Genomic DNA, 21,422 nt, shown 5'->3' on the forward strand with positions numbered 1-21,422 from the left:
TGTAAGACTGATGAATCACAGACCTGTACCCCTGAAACAAATAATACATTATATGTCAAAAAAATTAAAAATAAATAAAATTGTTTCTAAGGCTTTTTCTGAGCATTACGTGAGACTGTTAGTGTAAAACATTTTGCAGATGTTCTACACAAGACCTGGTACCTGATGAATACGTGTTTGTATTCAGTAAAATAATGGTGGGTTTATTTTCATTTATGGACTTGCTGTCAAAAATATTTAGCCAGAGGGACGCCTGGGTGGCTCAGTCAGTTAAGCATCTGCCTTGGGCTCAGGTCATGATCCCTCCTTCCTGGGATCAAGTCCCTCATCAGGCTCCTTGCTCAGCGGGGAGTCTGCTTCTCCCTCTTCCTGTTCTGCCTGCTCTGCCTCCCGCTCCCACTGCTTCTGCTCGCATGTGCGCGCGTGCTCTCTCTCTCTCTCTCTCTCTCTCTCTCTCTCGTTAATTAATTAATTTAAAAAATCAATCTTAAAAAATATTTAGCCAGAGACAAGATGTATTATAAGTCAAGATGTTACTGTCTGTAATTTCAAAGTGTACCTACCATACGTGAATGGTATCTTACAAATCATCAGTAATGCTGTCTCTCCTACCGGGGTAGGCGGCATGGGTAGGAGCTGTGCGCGGGCTACTCGGGGCTTTTCAGCAACATCAGTTATTTTGAGGTTAGAGGTTTTTGCCCATTTTGTTCACTGCTTCTTACAGTAGCTAACATAAGGAAGGTGCTCAATAAATATTTGTAGGCCTAATGCTTTGGGTTTTGTTTTAAACTCAGTTCCTCCCTCAAATGATGTTATGTTAGAATATCAGGGTTAGTAATTCTTACATCGCTCATTTTCCCCTATACAGCGTCACACTGCTCAGCTCCGGGAAGAGCTGCTAAAACTTCCCTGTCCCGAAGGCTTGGACCCCGATGCTGATGATGCCTCGGAGCTGTGCAGCGCTGCAGCGGGTGCTGAGGAGACTCTAGTGCATGATCAGGGCAAACCCAGCAGCAGTAAAGACCTCCCCAGTGACTTCAAATTATGAGCTGCAGTGACATGGACTTCATAGACACAAAGGCTTTGAAGCACAAGCCAAATATGTCAATATTTGTATGTAAGAAACTAATTATGTAATAGTTATTGAAACTGAAACTATACTATGCCCTTAAGGAGATCCAGTTTAATTCAAGGTGATCTTTTCTTTACCTGTACAAGAGTGTAAACTTTTTTGTGCTTTTATTTTTCAATTGTGAGAACCACTGATTGGTATGTTCAACAAATTTGTGTATACAAAGAAATGGATAAATCACTGATATATAAGGGAAACTACCTTAGGAAAGAATGTTTACTGAATGTTTATTTTGTTTTTTTTTTTTACTGTAGAGTGAGGGGTTGTTAACAAAGAATATATATTGGTCATTCTTACAACTACTATTTAAAGTCAGCAACTTTTCACTGAATTTGATAGATTTTATGTTTGGCCATATCTTCATGCTCATCTTTGATTTCTGAAGACCTCCTACATACACTTAAATAAAGGTTAAATGGACATACTCCCTCTTTTTTGATTTATTGGTACATTTTTTTAAATGATAAATATGCCATAAAATGCATTATAGCTGGAGACTTGCACTTGTATGGATGAATTTATTACATTCAACGTATTTAATTTTATGCCTTCTAATTCTAAGATGCAGAAAAAATAAATGAACATGATTTTATTCTATGCCAACATTTGGGCCTGTGAATGTATCCGTTATTTGAATTTAAGTATATGAGAAGGAATGGTCAATTTGAAAAGTCACTCTAAACTGATTTTTTCCTAAAGGGCTCCTTTTTTCCTGGACTCTGGTTTTATTACTGAAGTCACATGTATGTATGAAAACACTGAGGCTCTGTAGAGCGGAGAGCATTCCTCTCTGGTGCTGTTACAGTACGTTCTGTACCTGCCACACAGGCTCATTTTCATGCAAATTCTTCTTAGAGCCAAATAAATAAAGACTTAGGTGTATTAGTATGTCTTGTTTCTAAAACAGTTTGCCATGGTGTGAAATGCTCTTTCTACAAAGAATTGGACACTTGGAAGACCTAAGCATGGGAAAGGAAAGGATATTTTTTCAAAGACCACGGATCACAAAGGAAAAGCTAAGGTGATTTTTGACAGTATTTATATAAAATGAAGTGGTGTGTGGAAACCTTGAATCTGGAGGTGACCAGAAGGAGAAGCTGTATTCTGAACACTGAGCTGCTCTGTGAAGAAAAAGGGGAACTAGGGAGTATGATACTGTCTGATGTACAAGACATAGTGCTCCCTAAGCATGGATAAGGGAGGGGAGATGAAAAGTTGTAACACACACCGTTAGGTGTGGTGGGTGGTAAGCTACATACACCAAGAATGACAAAATAGAGTCAATTTATGAGAAAGAAGAGTCAATTAAATGTCACTCACACACATGCTAGCTAAAATCTAGGTTTAAAATACTCAGCAATAAGAAGTAAAAGGATAGTCGTCAGTCCTCTAGGCTTTTCGTTTTTTTTCCTGTCAGGGTCCTGTCAGGGATGGATGATGAAAGCTGTATCAGGTGTATTGTTTGCCTCCAACTTAGGATTTTATTTTATTTTTTTAAAGATTTGTATTTATTTAATTGAGAGAGCGAGAGCGTGCATGCAGGAGTGGGGGTGGGGGGCAGGGGCAGAGTGAGAGGGAGAAGGAGACTTCTCACTGAGCAGGAGCCCGATGCGGGGCTCGATCCCAGACTTGGAGATCATGACCTGAGCCGAAGGCCGGCGCTTAACCAACTGAGCCACCCAGGTGCCCCAGGATTTTATTTTTAATCACTGAAATAAGGTTGGGTCATTTTCTCCAATTCACACCACTAGTCTTCAGAAAGTTTTATAAGAGGAAAGTAACAATACCAGTACTCTAAGGTCCAATTCATGTTTTTAATAAACCAAGACCTAGGGGCGCGTAGGGGGCTCAGTTGGTTACGTGTTGGCTCAGGTCATGATCCCCAGGTCCATGAGCCCCGCGTCGGGCTCCCTGCTCAGCGGAGAGCCTGCTTCTCCCTCTCCCACTCCCCCTGCTTGTGTTCCCTCTCTCTCTCTCTCTCTCTCTGTCAAATAAATAAAATCTTAAAAAAAACAAACCCAAGACCTAAAAGTCTAAATTTGAGACTGATTAACATGGTTCCATCTAGGATGCTGACTTTGAGCACTCACTTTGGTAGTAGGTACAGGTTCCTGCACTTGAGGGTTGAATGACAGACATGGACACATTATGTCGGTACAATTGAGAGGTTCTCTGATAGAGTTCACAGGGTGCTATTGGGAACACAAAGGAGGAACACTGAGCTCAGGCAGAATATTAATGGGCATTGAGAGGATGTGGTCCAGAAAGGCTTCCTCAAGGAAGGTGGCCTGAGTCTTGAAGGATGAGGATAAAGAAGGCACGGGCACTGGGTGGCTCGCTTGTGTCCGACTCCTGATTTCACTTCAGGTCATGATCGCAGCTTCGTGAGATCAAGGCCTGTATGGGGCTCCGTGCTCAGTACAGAGTCCGCTTGAGATTCTCTCTCCCTCTCCCTCCGCCCCTCACCCCGCTCATGCTTTCTCTCAAAAATAAAGAAATCTTTTCTTTTTTAAGATTTTATTTATTTATTTGACAGAGACACAGTGAGAGAGGGAACACAAGCAGGGGGAGTAAGAGAGGGAGAAGCAGGGTCCCCGCGGAGCAGGGAGCCCGATGCGGGGCTCGATCCCAGGACCCTGGGATCATGACCTGAGCCGAAGGCAGACGCTTAACAGACTGAGCCACCCAGGCGCCCCGGATAAAATCTTTTTAAAAAAAAGACTCTAGGGGCGCCTGGGTGGCTCAGTTGGTTAAGCAACTGCCTTCAGCTCAGGTCATGATCCTAGAGTCCCGGGATCGAGTCCCGCATTGGGCTCCCTGCTCAGCAGAGAGTCTGCTTCTCCCTCTGACCCTCTCATGCTCTCTCTCTCTCATTCTCTCTCTCAAATAAATAAAAAAAATCTTAAAAAAAAAAAAAATAAAATAAAATAAAAAAATAAAAAAAAGACTCTAGTGGAGAGAGAATCCATTCTTTCCTCTTCCTTTTCCTGGTCCTACTAACATCAATAAACTAAAAATTAAAAATATATAATGTAATTTTTCCCAAGTATATAAAGTTTGAATGTATTTTCATCAAAAATGTAAATTTAGGTAAATGTTAAGTTTCATGTTTTCTATTTTTTTCTTCTAAAACATCTAAAATTACTAAAATTAAAAGCAAAATATAAACTATAATCAATGACTCTCAAAGCTTTAAATCAATGCTGGTTAAAGAAAGCTAAACTCGGGACACCTGGGTGGCTGAGTTGCTTAAGCATCTGCCTTTGGCTCAGGTCATGATCCCAGGGTCCTGGGATCAAGTCCCACATCAGGGTCCTTGCTCAGTGCGGAGCCTGGTTCTCCCTCTACCTGCCGCTCCCCCTGCTTGTGCTCTCTTTCTCTCTCTCTGACAAATAAATAAAATCTTTTTTAAAAAATAAAGAAAGCTAAACTTTTAAAATATTTAAAATATTCAATCTTTTACACAAAAAAATTCAACAGTTCTAGTATTTGATGTCATCTAATGGCTAATGTGAAGAATTGATAGTATATTACATCTCATTTGAATGGTACATCTGAGTTGTTTAAAATTGTGAAATGTTTTCTAGGCACTGTCCATATCTGTAGTAAATAAAATTTATTTCATTAATACCTCCAGAACCAAAAACAGAACACAAATAGTAAACGAATGAGCATCACTACTGAGAAAGGGCACTTAAGTATGCAAGAATCCGTTGCATTCATGCCAAGAGGGGAATTTAACAATTGTCATTTCTCTTACCTATGAGCTTCTGCAACTCAAATCCTCCCTGTATTTTTAATTCATCAGGACATAGATAATATGTTGAGATGCCTTTTCTCTAGAGTCTAAACAGCCTAAATCAAGAGGACAGCTGTTCAAGGTCACCCTGTGTCCTTGGATCTTGAATGAGAGGAACCCTCATGTATTCTTTCATTTATTTTGTGTGTTTGTGATATATGGGTCCCTTTAGAGCTTCATTCCCAGGGCATGAGGCCCCCTTATGTGATTCTAAGCATCCAGAAGTGTTCTAGAATCGAGGGAGGGATGGCACTCTCTAAATAGGGCTGGTTGGATCAAGCCCAGGTTGTGTGGGTCAGAGAGGCACTGTTTCTGTATCTACATTTATATCTCCTTCGTACCCATACTGCATCTAGTGCAGTCTTGTTGAAACCTTATAGTTTTTTCACCTGAATGAAGACCTATCGAGGAAAGGGTCTTATTTTGCTTTGTGGGACAAACAACACACCCTTGAGGGGAAGTGTGCTAGTGGTTAGAGTCAAAATCTAGGAGCCCCAAGGACAAAGTAAAGCCTAGGGGGACACCATGGGGCTGCCTGGCTTCAGTCCCCACTTACCAGGGCAGTTTTCAAAGAAGGAAACCTTTGCAGGATCTGCTTGCTTCTCACCAAGGAGGTTAGTTGTCTTATTCTGTTCCACTTGACTTACATTCTTACCAACATTCCTACCTCAACCACATACATCCTTTCTTTCCTCTGTTTCTCCAGTCTTTGCTGTTAGGGATTTTCAGCATCTGTACTTTGGCTCCGGGGTTGTTTCCAGTATGTTCGCTAGGGAAGTTATTTTACTGATTTACCTACTTGCTTGGACCTGCATACGTCACATACTTCTCACCCATCTTTGCTCACCAGATGTAGAGAGCATGGAGCTTTAAGGGTTAGACTAGGTTCAAATCCTAGTGTAATCTTAGGCAAGGTACCTACTTCTCAGTTTCCTTACTTGACAAATTAGCTTAATAATATTTGCCTTAAAGAGTTATTGTAGGGGTGCCTGGGTGGCTCGGTCAGTTAGACATCTGCCTTTGGCTCAGGTCATGATCCTGGAGTCCTGGGATCAAGCCCTGTGTTGGGGGCCCCCCTCAGCGGGGAGTCTGTTTCTCCCTCTGCCCCCACTCCCCCTGCTTCCCACGCTCCTCTTGCTCATGCTCTCTCTTTCACTCTCTCTCTCTCTCAAATAAAGATCTAAAGAAAAAAAAGTTATTGTAAGAGTTAAGTGAGATATCCATTTAACCATGTTTAACACCATACCTGCTTTATCTTATATCCTCAATCCATGTTAATTTATTTGTGGCAGGGCAAAGGCCCAGCTAACTCTCTTGAGGGTTAGTGGTGTTTGTGGGCCTTTGTTCTGAGAGGCACAGTGCTTGGGAAGAGCAGAGGACCAGCCGTGGGAAGGAAGAAAGAACTGTGTGTCAGGTGAAGGCTTTTGAATATTAGTCTTAGGAGATCAGATTTTATGTTTTATACAACAGACAAATTTTTTAAAAAGGTGTTATTGAGGTATAACTGACATAGAAAAAAGTGCACATATAGGGTTCCTGGGTGGCTCAGTCGTTAAGCGTCTGCCTTCGGCTCAGGTCATGATCTCAGGGTCCTGGGATCGAGCCCCGCATGGGCTCCCTGCTCCACGGGAAGCCTGCTTCTCCCTCTCCCACTCCCCCTGCTTGTGTTCTCTCTCTCACTGTCTCTCTCTGTCAAATAAATAAATAAAATCTTTAAAAAAAAAGAAAAAAGTGCACATATTTTAATTGAACAGTTTTTTTTCATACATATATTCCCATGAAACCATTAGCAGAATCAGATAGTGAACATATCTGTTCACTCCCCAAAAGTGTCCCTCCTATTCCTCTCTGCTTTCCTCTACATTTCTCCATCCCCCAGCAATCACTGATCTGCTTTCTGTCATTAGAAATTAGTTTGCATTTTCTAGGTTTATATAAATGGACTGGTATGTTCTCTGTTTTTCTGGCTTATTTCACTCAGCATAATTACTTTGGTATTTGTGTATATTACATGTATTTATAGTTTATTCATTTTTATAGTTGAACACTATTCCATTGTATGAATATATCAAAATTTGTTTATTCATTCATCTGTGCATGGATATTTGGGTCGTATCCAGTTTTTGGCTATACTAAAAATGCTGCTATAAACATTTAAAAATTATTATTATTAAACATGAGATTTGTTAATGAATATGAAAAAGGTTTGAAGGGTCATGAAATGCTCATTACAATCCTGCCTCCTTTTTCTACTTAGAAAGATATGAGATAGGATTAGTTCAAACACATAAATGTATCAAACCTGAAGCTACTTGGAGAAAGATGTCATTTACAGTACAGTTTAAGGTTCTAGAGTAAACATGGCAGGTTGAATATATGCTGTCTCTCCTTCAAAACTCACTAAATTTATGGTAAAGAAAAAAAATTAAGACATAACCCACAGGGAAAGAGAAGATGAGATGAGATGCCGTGTTTGGGAGCTAGTAACTGATGTAGATGACCAGAGAAAGCCCAGTCCTAAAAATGCCATGGGAAAAGCTAAGGCAAACTTGTATCTAGACTGAAGAATCCCTGAACAACTCAGCAACTGGGAGCATGAGATACCCCTGGCACTGAAGGTTATGGGGGGGGGGGGAAGAGGAAGGGCTGCAATGAGGACTCCCGCACAGCTGAGTCAGTCAGTAGGAACCCCTGCCCACTCCTTCCCTTCCACTCCCCTTGCCATGGTCTCTACAGGGTCTGATATTCAGACTGGGTCTTGAATGCTGAGACTCCTGGCTTTCTTGTTCTGCTTGGCTCTGGAACTCTGGCAACCAGACCCTCACTTAACCAGGTAGGAAATTTAAAAAGTCTCTGAGAAATCTGACCAGCTCAAGAAAAAAGACTTAATAGATGGTTCATCTACCCCTGACATCAGGGTTCCCAGCAGACTGTCCAGCCAAGCCACTCCTAAAGTAGACATATCCTACTCACCAGCTCAGTATCCACTCCATGTTTTTTAAAAAATATTTTTTTAAAAGATTTTTATGTATTTATTTATTTTTTAAAAGATTTTATTTTATTTATTTAAGAGAGAGAGAGTGAAAGAGAGAGCACAAGACGGGGTAGGGTCAGAGGGAGAAGCAGACTCCCCACTGAGCAGGGAGCCTGACGTGGGACTCGATCCCCGGACTCCGGGATCATGACCTGAGCCGAAGGCAGCCGCCCAACGAACTGAGCCACCCAGGCGCCCTAAAAGATTTTATTTATTTGACAGAGAGAGACAGTGAGAGAGGGAACATAAACAGGGGGAGTGGGAGAGGGAGAAGCAGGCTTCCCTCGGAGCAGGGAGCCTGATGTGGGGTTCGATCCCAGGACCCTGAGATCATGTCCTAGCAGAAGGCAGATGCTTAACGACTTAGCCACCCAGGTGCCCCTATTTATCTGAGAGAGAGAGCGAGAGAGAGAGATCACAAGCAGGGGGTAGGGGTAGAGGGAGAAGCAGGCTCCCCGCTGAGCAGGGAGCCCAATACAGGACTAGATCCCAAGACCCTGGGATCATGACCTGAACCAAAGGCAGACACTTAACCGACTGAGCCATCCAGGTGCCCCATCCACTCCATTTTTTTGTTTGTTTTTGTTTTTTTCATTTGAGACCATATATTTTTCTCCCACATTTTTATTCTAGAGTCCATTTGCCTGAAGAGAGATGAATATACTTACTATTATTGTCAAGCATATCTCACTTAAACAAACCTTGAATTATAGAGAAAGCACCAAGTTCACTGTGTGGGACAAGTGAGGAACCTGGTTGAGCGGCCAGTGTGTTTCTGCTTTAATAGCTCTAACAACTGTCAAATGGTTTAGACAGTGCTGGATTTTGTGCTTAAAAAAACCAAAAGGACACACTGATTAAATATCATTTCCTGCACAAATAGCGTTTAATTACTTCTCAATAAGAAGACATTCTAGGGCATCTGCTCTTCTCCACTCAACCCAGGTCTGGCTTCCTTTGGCTTCGGCTGGCAGAGGCTGAGCACCATTCCCTCCACAGCCTACGGAGGAGGAAAGTGAATTGAGAATTTAGTTCCCTTCGTGGAGCCGGCACTGGGCTAGGCTTTCAGAGATCGCTTGCCTTTGATTTCTCCAAGAATGTGGCGTGGTCAGGGTTACCCTGGCTAGTGCATGGCATTCTCACAGTCCAGGCTTCAGGCCCATTGGGCAGAGTCCCGCCCCGCTGAGGTCTGGCTCTCTGAGCCTCGGTTTTGGCCTAGGAGCCTGGCTATAAAGAAAGGACGTGCGAATGAGGCCCCAGCTCCGTGCTCAGCGGCAGCCACGCAGGGGTGACAGGTTTCTGGACTCAGCCTATCCTCCACAAGCTTCCATGCCCCAGCCGGGGGGCCACAGGTCCCACTCAGTCATGATTTATGTAGTGGTAGCGTCAAAACCAGATACTTTCCTTACACTTTAAAAAAAAGTTATTTATTTCTTCTATTTAGTTAGTCATGTATGTGTGTAATCTCAACACCCAACCTGGGACTTAAACTCACTTCCCGGAGATCGAGTCGCATGCTTCTCTGACGGAGCCAGCCAGGAGCCCCAAAACTTTCCTTACAGTTTAATACATTCTAAGAAAAAAGACCTATTCGCTGCAGAGGTGGTTCTTGTGCTGGTCGACTCCACTTCAGGCGGCCTCGAACTTCCTGGAATGGTACCCGAACGTTGGTAGCAAGGGCCCACATGCATTTTGCGTGAAGGACCTTGGTTAGGTAGTCAGGAGGGTTCTGATCCAAAAATGTTGAGGAACCCAAGCGGTAGACCATGCCTATTACCTCTTGGCAGGACGAGACCCGGGCTTCCAGCTGTATTTTAATCCCAATCCTCAGTGGGTGGTGCAAGACGACTCCACCCCCTCATGTCGTCTACAGCTCTTGGCAACGCCCCTTTAGGGCGGGGCTGAAATCGACCGCGCCCTCCAAGCCGCCCGTACACTCCCCGGGCGGGGCATCTCTACTGGGCATGCTCAGTACTAAGGTCTTGAGTAGGTCTCCTAGGCGGAAACCAGAGCCGAGTGTGTGTTTTTCCCAGGGTGTCCCGCGCTGCTGTCATGGCCGCGTCCAAGGGACGATGTCTGCACATGGACTTCTAGGTCTGTGGGTGGTATTCACAGGATCTGTTGCCACTAGGTTTCGGCATCTTTGGACCCTCTTTCTTTCACTTTCTTTTGTTGACTCCGTGTGACCCTCGTAGAACCCCTTTTGGCTGCAGCGATGTCCAGGGTGATGTGGATACCGGAGCTGGCAGTTTTGAGGGGCTTCCCCACTGAGGCTGAGCGGCAGCAATGGAAGCAGGAGGGAGTCGCCGGTTCAGGTGAGAAAGGCGAACCTTCCAGGAACGGAGGCCAGCGTGTGGACTGTGAGCGGAGAGTGGTGCCGGCTGGGTTCTCATTCCTCCTTGGTTTTTTTTGTTTGTTTTTTCTGCCGAAATCTAGCTGATCCCTTAAGACTTTGGATTGTTGCATCCTTGATGTGGTGGGGGTCCTCTGGGCTCAGTGCTTGTCTTGATCCCAACCTTCTCACCGCCTAGGCTCAGTGGTAACAACGATGGCGATGTCAGCTACTTTTCTAAGTCCTTGACATTTACTGTCATTTAATCCTTATAATAGACATTTAAGATAGATATTACGTTTAATACCATTTTGCAGGTGAAGACGTTTAAAGCCCGATTGTTTAAGTAATTTATTCCAGGCCCCACAGTTGGTAAGCATAAAAGCTGAAACGAGGCAGCAAAGATACAATTCTTATGAACAGTACACATTTACCGGAGAGAGGTGTTAACAGCATATTTACTAGTGATAAATGTGAGATAAAGGCACATCTGGTTGTGAGATTTAGGCTGGACCCGGAAGAAAAATAACAATTTAGAACACTAGTGTGCGGGTGTGTGTGTTTGTGTGTTTGTGTGTGTGTGTGTATATGCAATAGGTGCTTCAGGAGAGGTAGTTTTTGAAGTCTGGTGATCTGGATCGCTTCTTGGCCTTTTGGCTAAGATCAAGTGAAGTCTGGTGATCTGGAAAAGTTTCATGGAAGAAGTCAGACGTGAGCAGAATTTTGATTAAAGGGTAAGATGTGGAGAAGAGCTCAGCAGGAGAAATCACAAGTGTAAAAGTGGAGGCAGGAATGTGCATGGGATATTCGGGGAACAGTGAGAGAACCAGCTGTTCCTCAGGGAGTATGGTGGGGATACGAGAAGCCAGATTATGAAAGGCCTTAGACCCCTGATTGTGGAAACTTCTTTTGTCAGTAGGAATCTTTTGAATTCCCAGAAGGGTGATAATATTTACTAATGAGAAATATTATTCCTGTGTCTAACTTCTACCTTGCTGCTCATTGTATGGATGAGCTGCTAATTGTAGAAGAAGTGATGTTCATAGAATAATGGGAATTTGCTCAGTGCTTTGTGATTAATGTATAGTAAGCATTCTAAGGATACACATTTTTTTCATATTAAAATGTAAAATGGTAGATTTACCTAATAGTGTTACCCTTTACAGTATGAAAAAAATTGGTCTTTTGAATTATTGGACTAATTTTTTATATTGCAGAGAGTGGATCTTTCTTACAATTGCTGCTTGAAGGGAATTATGAGGCCATATTCTTAAATTCATTGACTCAAAATATTTTTAACTCAACAACTATGACTGAAGAAAAGATGGACAGTTACCTGGAGAAGCAGATAGTAACATTCCTGGATTACTCAACAGATTTGGACACAACTGAAAGGTAGAATTTTATTTGAAATTTTCATAGAGAAACAGACTGAATACATTTAATAGTGCTTTGCCAGCCTAAGATAGTGGTTTTAGTCGTCGGAAAACTTGGGCTCTCCAGTATGGCAGCCCCTAGTCATATGTGGTTGTTGAGCACTTGAAATAGTGCAACTGAGGGACAGAATTTTAAATTTCATTTAATTGTAATTAAATTAAAAGAGCCCTATGTGGGGCGCCTGGGTGGCTCAGTCGTTAAGTGTCTGCCTTCGGCTCAGGTCATGATCCCAGGGTTCTGGGATCGAGCCCCGCATTGGGCTCCCTGCTCAGTGGGAAGCCTGCTTCTCCCTCTCCCACTCCCCCTGCTTGTGTTCCCTCTCTCTCTGTGTCTCTCTCTGTCAAATAAATAAAATCTTAAAATAAATAAATAAAAGAGCCCTATGTGGCTCATGGTTATAATATTGGACATTGAGACATAAATTGTTTAGGTTTCAGAAATTTTGTTTTGTAGTACTTGGATGATCTCTATAAATGTTGGTTAATATTTTATATTTTTCTTGGTAAAACTGAAATGAAATTGGTTGTGGTTATACAGTGGTTCATATTTGTTTTTTTATTCTTATATGCAGACAACAGCTGATATTCCTAATTGGTGTAAGCAGTTTGCAACTTTTTGTTCAGAGTAACTGGACGGGGCCTCTCGTTGATTTACAACCTCAGGATTTTTTGCCATCTATTTTATTCCAGCAATTCAGTGAGGTATGCTTCTTGGAAATGTCATATATAGTTATTATTGTGGTTTTTTTTTTTTCTTTCTTTAGGAACTGGTCTTTATAAACTGGAGTTAATAGTAGGTAGGAAAAAATACGACTTTATATATAGCTTGTACAAAGTGTACTGAGGATCCTTGGTCATCGATCAGATTTTCAAGTATTTCTAGAAGGTCCACTGTCAGGAATGGAATTAGAGAGAAGTGTTACTAATCTGATGGTAGAGGGGCTCCTGGCTGGCTCAGTTGGTGGAGTGTGCAACTCTTGATTTCGGGGTTGTGAGCCTGAGCCCCACGTTGGCCATAGAGCTTACTTTTTTTTTTTTTAAGATTTTATTTATTTATTTCGAGAGAGAGAGAGAGAGAGAGAGTACAAGCAGGGGGAGTGGCAGACAGAGGGGGTGGCAGGCAGAGGGAGAAGCAGATTCCCCACTGAGCAAGGAGCCCAGTGTGGGACTCGATTCCAGAACGCCAGGATCACCACCCCAGCCAAGGCAGATGCTTAACCGACTGAGCCACCCAGGTGCCCCAGCATAGAGCTTACTTAAAAAAAATAAATAGGGGCACCTGGGTGGCTCAGTCGGTTGAGAGTCCAACTCTTGGTTTCGGCTCAGGTCCTGTTCTCAGGGTCATGAGATCAAGCCCAGTGTTGGGTTCTTTGCTGGGCATGGAGCCTGCTTGAGATTCTCTCCCTCTCCCTCTGCCCCGCCCCTGCTCACATGCTCTTTCTCTCTCAAATAGATAAATCTTTAAAAAGAAATAAATAGATAAAATATATTTAAAACAATCTGATGGTGGGGTGGAAAAAGAAGTAGAAAAGCAGCCATAAACTGACAGCCACAGTAATTAGCTCTGTACACATCAGTGTGGTGAGTCACTGTATCATGTTGCAGTAGAATAATTGAAATTCATAATCCTGGCTCTGAATCATTATCGAAAGGTTAAAAGATCTTCTGTATCTTATGCCTAAGAAGGGAATTGAATCTGCACTTTACAGAGGTTTTCATCCAAAGTGATTAAAGTACTAAAGTAAAGTAAAGTAAAAGTAAAAAATGTCACTTAAAGAGAAATGCTTCAGTTGTCTAGAAATTTGCTTATATGGAACATCTCACTCCCTCTGTTATTGCGGATGAAACAGTTTCTGCCTCTTCAGCCCTGTAGTGTAGGTTAAAAATTCACCAAATAGTCAAAGTCATAGTGTTTGTTGAGCACAGATATGTGGGGCAAGTGCTTAATTCACGTGTTCTATCAGTTTGAGGATCCCAGAGACGAGAAGATGGAAGCTCTGGTGGTGAAGGAACCTTGTCAGAGGTCTTACAGCTGGGCGATTGGAGGCCACATTTCCTGGGCCCAAACCCAGCCCTCTTTCAGCTCTGCCAGTGGAGGAGCATCTGTAAAGTCAGGGGACAGTTCAAGGCAGTACAGAAGTAGGTTACGTGAGAGATCTGGACTGTTAAGATTATTGCAGTTAACCAAGAGATGTGGGGAACGGGAATTTTGTCAGACAGTTTAGCTGGGAGTGGACCGTGAGGTGAACTGAAGGGTCCTGAGGAAACGGACAGGTGGAGAGGAGCAGGAAAGTCTGTCTGGATGCAGTCACGGGAGCGGAAGTTCCGAGTGGGGAAGAGCGCGGTGGGAGCAGGAGGTTTTGAGCCTACTGGAGCAGCATTGAAAGGTCACACTTCATGGGATTCAGGCTAGATTGTGGGAAACTTTGAGACCTTGGTTTTTTTTTTTTTATTAGAACTACCTCATAGATTCAAAAAAAGCATGTGAAGTGTATGCAGTTTAAATAATAAAACCACTTTGCTCCTCCCACACAGCTTGAGAGAGAACATTAGCAGCATTGTAGAACAGAGTTTCCCGACCGCTGTTCCCCAGATGTGGAGCCCCTTTGCCTGTGTGGGGTCTGGGCTGGAGGGGGGAGAGCCTTGGAACTGGTCGGCAGCATTTGCTAGTTCCCTGCTTTGCACCACTAATCATAGCATCTCTGCGTGTGCTGTGACTTGGAAAGGGTTGGAAATACTGCCTTAGAAGGTCCCCTGTGTGTGCTTCCTGATGGTGTCCCCGGCCCTCCTCTCCCATGAGCCAGTCCCATGAATTTTGTGTTAATCATTCCATTGCTTTTCTTCATAGTTTCAGCACCTCTGTAACTCTAGAAAACGTATTGTTTAGTTTTGCCAGTTTTTGAACTTTTATAAAATGAAACAAACTGTATGCATTCTTCTGTGACTTGCTTTGTTCAGTGGTATATTTTTGAAATGATACCATTATTCATTTTTAGTGTTGTATAGTATTCCAATTGTATGACTATACTAGAACGTGTATGTCTCTTCTACTCTTGATGGCGATATGGTATGTTTCCTTTTTTTTCCCCCCAATGTATTACATACAGTGCTATTAGGAACACATCTTCTGGAAATCATTTGCAAGAATTTCAAAGCACAGCATACTGAAAAAGCAGAGGAGGCTGTTTTTACTGGCCCTCGGGCTGTAGGTGACACCCTGAGGGCTGAGAGGATGATCTTCCCAGAGTTGGGGAGCTCTGCTGTGGTATATATATATCCGTGAGTGGAGTTGCTGTGCCCTAGAGTATATACATGTTCAACTCTTCTTGGTAATGTCAGGTTGTTTTTTTGTTTTTTTGTTTTTTAAGATTTTATTTATCTATTTGTCAGAGAGAGACAGAGCGGACAAGCAGGGGGAGTGGCAGGCAGAGGGAGAAGCAGACTCCCCACTGAGCAGGGAACCCGACTTGGGGCTCGATCCCAGGACCCTGAGATCGTGACCTGAGCCGAAGGCAGACGCTTAACCGACTGAGCCACCCAGGCGTCCCTGTCAGGTTGTTTTTAAAAGGAATATTCAATGTATACTTTTTACCCGCAGTCTGAGAATTTGGAAGGTAGGAGGAGTTGAAATTTTTAAACACGTCAGTATTTTCTAATTGTCATTTTCCTGCGCTGATTCATGTTTCTTAGTTCTTGTGAAGCATAAATATTTGTGAATATACTTTATGGTCATGGAGTGTGGTGACCAAAGCCAAATTCATTTTCCCTGCCTTTAATTTATGGCCTTGTCATTTTAACACTGACATCTGATGCTAACTGGTCTCAGAGGAATAGCACTGAAGGTCCATGTCTGAGCAGTATTGGTCACCTCTCGCACAGAAAGGTTGATCTTAGTAATCTGGTTGTATAGTAATCTGGCTTCCAGATGTTGAAATTTTTTTCACTATTATGGTGATAAATACTTATATTTTTACATGTCATATGCTGTCTTGACTGAGGAATTGTTCCTAAGAGTTGTAACCTTTGCTTTGTCTGTTTTTTTTTTTTTTTTAAATACAAGCAGTCCTCTTTAAAAACAGACCATTTCCCCAAACCTCTGGAAGCACATTTAGAACTCAGTTGGAATATCAGTGTTATATCTTGGGGGTAGGCAGAGGCTGATTTACTTAAGCAGAAGATAGAAAAGCATTTCATTTTTTCATGATGATGCAAGGTAGCACTGGGAAGAGAAATGTATGTATTTGGCTATTCATACATTCACGCATTTATTTATTGTCTTGTTAATACCATCTCCAGAGAATTCTGTCAGGGTGGCCTGCATTTGTGGGTCCCCAGGGGCATTTATAAGGTTATGATTCTGTTCAGTGCCAATTGCTGTGTAATAGATTGATGCCTTTGTTTCAAAGCTGAATTAACTGGAAAATATGTTACTCCAAGATCTATAAAGATTAATATTTTGTTAAATTAGGTCATCTTGGCTTATATATTTTTTTCAGGTCAAAGGACTGGATGCAGTTGTTCTGAATCTGCTTGTTCTAGATGGTGAATCAGTCTACAGCCTGACCTCAAAGCCTATCCTGCTCTTATTAGCGCGAGTTATTCTAGTGAATGTGAGACATAAACTGACGGCTATTCAGGTAAGGAGAGAAAAGAAGGCAGTTGGTTCATACCCAGGGATGACTTGTGCTGAGTAGCATCAGACTTCAGGTGTGATGCTGACAGTGTTTTGGTGTGTTTTCTAAGTCTTCTTTAGGTATTTCACTTTAAAACCTGATGGAAATAAACAAAAACATTCTCCGTTTCTGAGATTCATCTAATACAAAAGGATACTATATTGAGCCCCTTTTAAAGGATTATATAGATCGTATGTATGTTCAGTGCTCTTACTGTGGATCTTAGGGGATCTTAATTACTGTTTCCTGGCTCACATCCTACCTTGGTTCATTATTCGGGTTGGATTTAGTAGAGCATTTGTGGAATGTCTGTTACATCATTTCTTAAAGATTATTCATTTATTTAGAGAGAGAAAGTGTGTGCGTGCGCGCACACATTTGAGCAGGGGGAGGGGCAGAGGGAGAGGGAGAGAGAATCTCAAGCAGACTCCCCTCTGAGTGTGGAGCTCACTATGGGGCTTGATCTCAGGATGCTGAGATCATGACCTGAGCAGAAATCAAGAGTCTGACCCTTAACAGACTGAACCACCCAGGTGCCCCTGTTACATTGTTTCTTTATAAGTAAAGAATTACATACTTTGCACATGTCACAAAATATTCTTTTGTGTTTTTTTCAGTGGTTTAAAATGTACAAACTGGGGGCATCTTGGTGGCTCATTCGGTTAAGCATCTGTCTTCAGCTCAAGTCATGATCCCAGAGTCCTGGGATTGAGCCCCGCATCGGGCTCCTTGCTCAGTGGGGAGTCTGCTTCTTCCTCTCCCTCTGCTCCTCTCCCTGCTCATGTTCTCTCTCTCTCACTCTCCCTCTCAAATAAATAAAATCTTTTATTATTTATTTATTTTAGTTTTTTTTAAAGATTTTATTTATTTATTTGACAGAGAGAGACAGCGAGAGAGGGAACACAAGCAGGGGGAGTGGGAGAGGGAGAAGCAGGCTTCCCACGGAGCAGGGAGCCCGATGCAGGGCTCGATCCCAGGGCCCTGGGACCATGACCTGAGCCGAAGGTAGATGCTTAACCGACTGAGCCACCCAGGCGCCCCCAAATAAATAAAATCTTTTAAAAAAATGTACAAACTATTGGTTCTTATACTGTACAAAAACAGGGGGAGGGGGGTTGGATTTGGCCTGCAGATTATAGCTAGCTGACTCCCGTTCTGATTGTGGCAACTTGACCCATGTTACCAGAAATAATAAATCTAAATTTTATATGAAACCTCCCAATTTCTCAGTATTGGCTGAAAAATTTTGAGAAACACAGTTTTCAATTGTCGGAATGTAGACTTGGTCTCTACTGTGTAAGGGCTTATTTTCCCAAGTATTTCAGTTTAGACAAAGAAGAGGTAAGAAGGCAAGTTTTGCCTCTTTCGCTGTCATGAAAGCCAGAGGAATTGGAATTGGTTTTACTAGAAGGGTTTCAATATGTCAGAGTAGACATAAGGCCTTATCTTTGATTTTTTAGCCATGTTAGCTTGAATTAAAACATTTTTCCAGAGTTGACCTGAGTGAAATGCTCTCTTACAGAATGACTAGTACTTGGCTCTAAAGCAAGTACCACCAAGGCATAGGGCTGCCAAGTGGCATTTTCTTTCTATGAGACTAGAGTCATTAATAAGTGAGTGAGACAGTTTTAAATTTTGTTGGTGGAAAACTTTCATCAGCAATTATGTTAAGCATTATTTTTTAAAGATTTTATTTATTTATTTTAGAGATAGAGTGCACTCGAGCAGGGCGGAGGGAGAGGGACAAGCAAGCTGTGCTCTGGGCACAGAGCCCAAGGCAGGGCTCGATCCTGCGACCCTGATATCATGACCTGAGCCGAAATCAAAAGTCGGACACTTAACCGACTGAGCCACCCAGGCGCTCTGTTAAGCATTTTTTTAAAAAAAGATATATGTAGTGTCAACTTAGGAGAACCAGTAGGTATGTGAACTGCTGGTTGTGGATGTCATATGGTAGGGTTGGAGAGACAAGGTACTTGAATTGCTTGGCGGATACTAAACAACTTCTCACCTGGGCTTACAACACTGTTTTCTTTTACACGTCACCACGCAAAGATCACTTTGTGTTGAAGTCTTGCCTTTCAGTGAAATCACGAAAGTTCTTTTTTCTTTGGATCTTTAATATGTCATTTTCTAAATAATGATATAAAAATGACTTCTTTGATAAGTGAGGATAAAATGAAAGAACTGTCCTCTACCTATCCAAGTTAACTTTAACCTTTTTAAGTTAGCTTTGAATAGGCTTACTTGTGAACAATGTATCAAGTTGTTCATTATGATATTTTTGTGGAACTGTAAAAGAAGGTGATTTCCCCCCAGTCCTTTAATCTGTGGTATATAGATTAGTATTAGTAAGATGTAAATGTTGAGTAAAAAGAGTCTTGGCTTTGAAATCAGACCAGAGTTTGTCTGGCTCAGCCGCTTAATAGCTGTGTGACGTTTGTTATGCTAGTTAATTTCTTTGGAATATCAGTTTCCTTATTTATAATTATTTTAAAAATGGAGGGCGCCTAGCTGGCTCATTTGGTAGATTATGCGACTCTGGATCTCGGGGTTGTGAGTTTAAGCCCTACGTTGGGTGTAGAGATTACTTAAAAATAAAATCTTTAGGGGGGTGGGGGAATGGGTTAGCCTGGTGGTAGGTATTAAAGAGGGCACGTTCTGCATGGAGCACTGGGTGTTATACGCAAACAATCAATCATGGAACACTACATCAAAAATTAATGATGTAATGTATGGTGATTAACATAACATAATAAAAAAAATAAATAAAATAAAATAAAATCTTTGAAAAAATGGAATAAGCTGGCAAAATTTTTTTGGGTGCCTTTTTAGTACTCATGCTTCCTGACGTCTAGGAGGTTATTGACTAGTGTAGCTTTCCAATCAGAACATTCTGTAATAAGTGCTAAAATCAGGAGACAGGATCTAGAAACTAGAGCAAGGCTTCAAGTTTCTTTTTTATTAATGCCTCAGATTTTCTGTTCAGCCATTCTTGGCAAATAGAAAAGGGTACTTTTATTTCCAGTAGAAAAACAGGCTATGCTTTCTCTATTTTTTTCACACTCCTCCTCCCCCTAGGATAAATGTTTTGGCTTAAGAGGTAATGTATAGATCTGATGTTTAAAGATTCAGCATCTGAAGCTATATGTTTTCTTTTTCTTTTTAACGATTTATTTGAGAGAGAGAGCACAAGCGGGGGTGGGGGAAGGGCAGAGAGAGAGGGAGGAAGCAGACTCCCCACTGAGTGGGGAGCCTAACTCGGGGCTCCATCCCACGACCCTGAGATCATGACCTGAGCCGAAACCAAGAGTCAGATGCTTAATTGGCTGAGCCACCCAGGCGCCCCTGATGTATGTTTTCTTTAAAGGGCAATCTCTTTGACTTGCTCTGTCTAAATTCCCATGTCTAGAAAAGGAAAGGGTTTGCTGCCAAACCTGAGTCACTTGTTGCTGGCAGCAGTTAGGGATTTTTCTGGGGGAGGAGAATAGCACTGAGGCAGCAGAAGAGAGACTTGCTCTTCACTGTATATGCTTCTGTATGGGCTTGTTGCTCTTTTTTTGTTTTTGTTTTTAAATAAGGATCTAGTGTTTTTTTTTTTAAGATTTTATTTATTTTTATTTAGAGAGAGAGAGCGCAGGTGAGCAGGAAGAAGAGCAGAGAGAAAGGGAGAGAGAGATTCTTAAGCAGACTCTGCACTGAGCTTGGAGCCCAATGTGGGGCTCCATCTCACAACCCTGTCATGACCTGAGCCGAAACCAAGAGTTGGATGCTTAACTGACTGAGCCATCCAGGTGTCCCAGGATCAGGTTTTTTATTTTATTTTATTTTATTTATTTTCTTAAAGATTTTATGTATTTGACACAGAGAGAGAGAGCACAAGCAGGGGGAGCGGTAGGCAGAAGGAGAGGGAGAAGCAGCTCCCTGCTGAGCAAGGAATCTGATGGCTTGATCCTAGGACCCTGGGACCATAACCTGACACTTAACTGACTGAGCCACCGGGGAGCCCCCCCCTCTTTTTTTTAATTGTGATCAAGTAAGAACAACACCAGACAATAGAGAAAAACCTACTGTGTTCTCTGCCTGTGCATTAGTCAAGATAATGTATGAGATGCAGTCTGTCCTCAGAAATGTTTGGGCCAGGTGGAGTTAAACTCTTGAAACACAAGAGCTGTCCAGTGTGGTGCTAACTTCTAGGAACAGTGTAGAAGTTCAGAGAAGTGAGAGACCAGTGTGTGCCGCCCTCTTGGGAGAAGGCTTCATGGGAGGGTTTCACGAGGATGTGGAAGGGATTGTCTTAGTTTTGGAAAATATCTGAATCCAAGGTAATTCTTACAGTGTAGTTTGTGCAAAATCTATTGCTTTGAGGAGGATATAGAGATGAGCAGGACATGACTTCTTGTCTTATTGGGTAGATGGTGGACAACACCGAAAGCTAGGGATGACCTCCATGAATGCAGCGGAATGTGTCTGCAAAGGAGGTAGTACGAATAGTATGCTAGAATTTCAGAGGAGGGAAAAAATTACGCTCCCACCCCCCTACCCCCACCACACACTCTGCCTCCTGGGGGAGCGGCTGCGTGGATCATGGCGTTGAGGGGGTGCCACGGTGGACATTTTAAAGGAGATACTAAGTTCTAAATGGCATCAGGAAGCCCAACTGGCTAAAAATACAGGCCCTGAGAGGATGGAGGAGACGCGTTATTGCGGAAGAGGGAGAAGCGGATTTGGGTATTATTACTGAGGACACAGCAGTGGATGGATAAGTTTGTTGAAGAGTAAGTTTAATTTCACAGATGTTAAAAAAATTCTAAACACTAATTTCAATTAATATAAACACTGTTTTTTAGAGGGGCTTTTATTTTCAGCTTACGTGGTACTTTCTCTCCGTAGAGCTTGCCGTGGTGGACTTTGAGATGCGTGAGCGTTCACCAGCAGATACTGGAGGAGCGGTCCCCGCGGCTCTCCGCTCTCGCTGGAGGCTGTGTCGAGGAAGGTAAGGGGCAGATCTTGTTT

At 42.5% G+C, this 21,422-nt stretch overlaps 2 protein-coding genes across 9 annotated transcripts in view; both read left to right on the plus strand.

The window, feature by feature from the left end:
* BIRC6 (baculoviral IAP repeat containing 6) overlaps window positions 1-1,735 on the plus strand; it is a 226,517-nt gene extending 224,782 nt beyond the window's left edge. For all 7 annotated transcript variants that reach the window (XM_032410257.1, XM_032410255.1, XM_032410260.1 and 4 more), the window contains one exon: window positions 869-1,735. In XM_032410257.1, the coding sequence (XP_032266148.1) occupies window positions 869-1,048 (180 nt within the window). In that variant the 3' untranslated portion in view covers window positions 1,049-1,735. The remainder of the gene's footprint in view (window positions 1-868) is intronic.
* Window positions 1,736-9,970: 8,235 nt separating this feature from the next.
* TTC27 (tetratricopeptide repeat domain 27) overlaps window positions 9,971-21,422 on the plus strand; it is a 170,124-nt gene continuing 158,672 nt past the window's right edge. For both annotated transcript variants that reach the window (XM_032410263.1, XM_032410264.1), the window contains exons 1-5: window positions 9,971-10,280; window positions 11,515-11,692; window positions 12,306-12,435; window positions 16,230-16,370; window positions 21,300-21,402. In XM_032410263.1, coding sequence (XP_032266154.1) covers window positions 10,181-10,280; window positions 11,515-11,692; window positions 12,306-12,435; window positions 16,230-16,370; window positions 21,300-21,402 — 652 coding nt within the window. In that variant the 5' untranslated portion in view covers window positions 9,971-10,180. The remainder of the gene's footprint in view (window positions 10,281-11,514; window positions 11,693-12,305; window positions 12,436-16,229; window positions 16,371-21,299; window positions 21,403-21,422) is intronic.

Source organism: Phoca vitulina, unplaced genomic scaffold, assembly GCF_004348235.1.
Source record: "Phoca vitulina isolate PV1807 unplaced genomic scaffold, GSC_HSeal_1.0 scaffold12, whole genome shotgun sequence".
Lineage (NCBI taxonomy): Eukaryota > Metazoa > Chordata > Mammalia > Carnivora > Phocidae > Phoca > Phoca vitulina.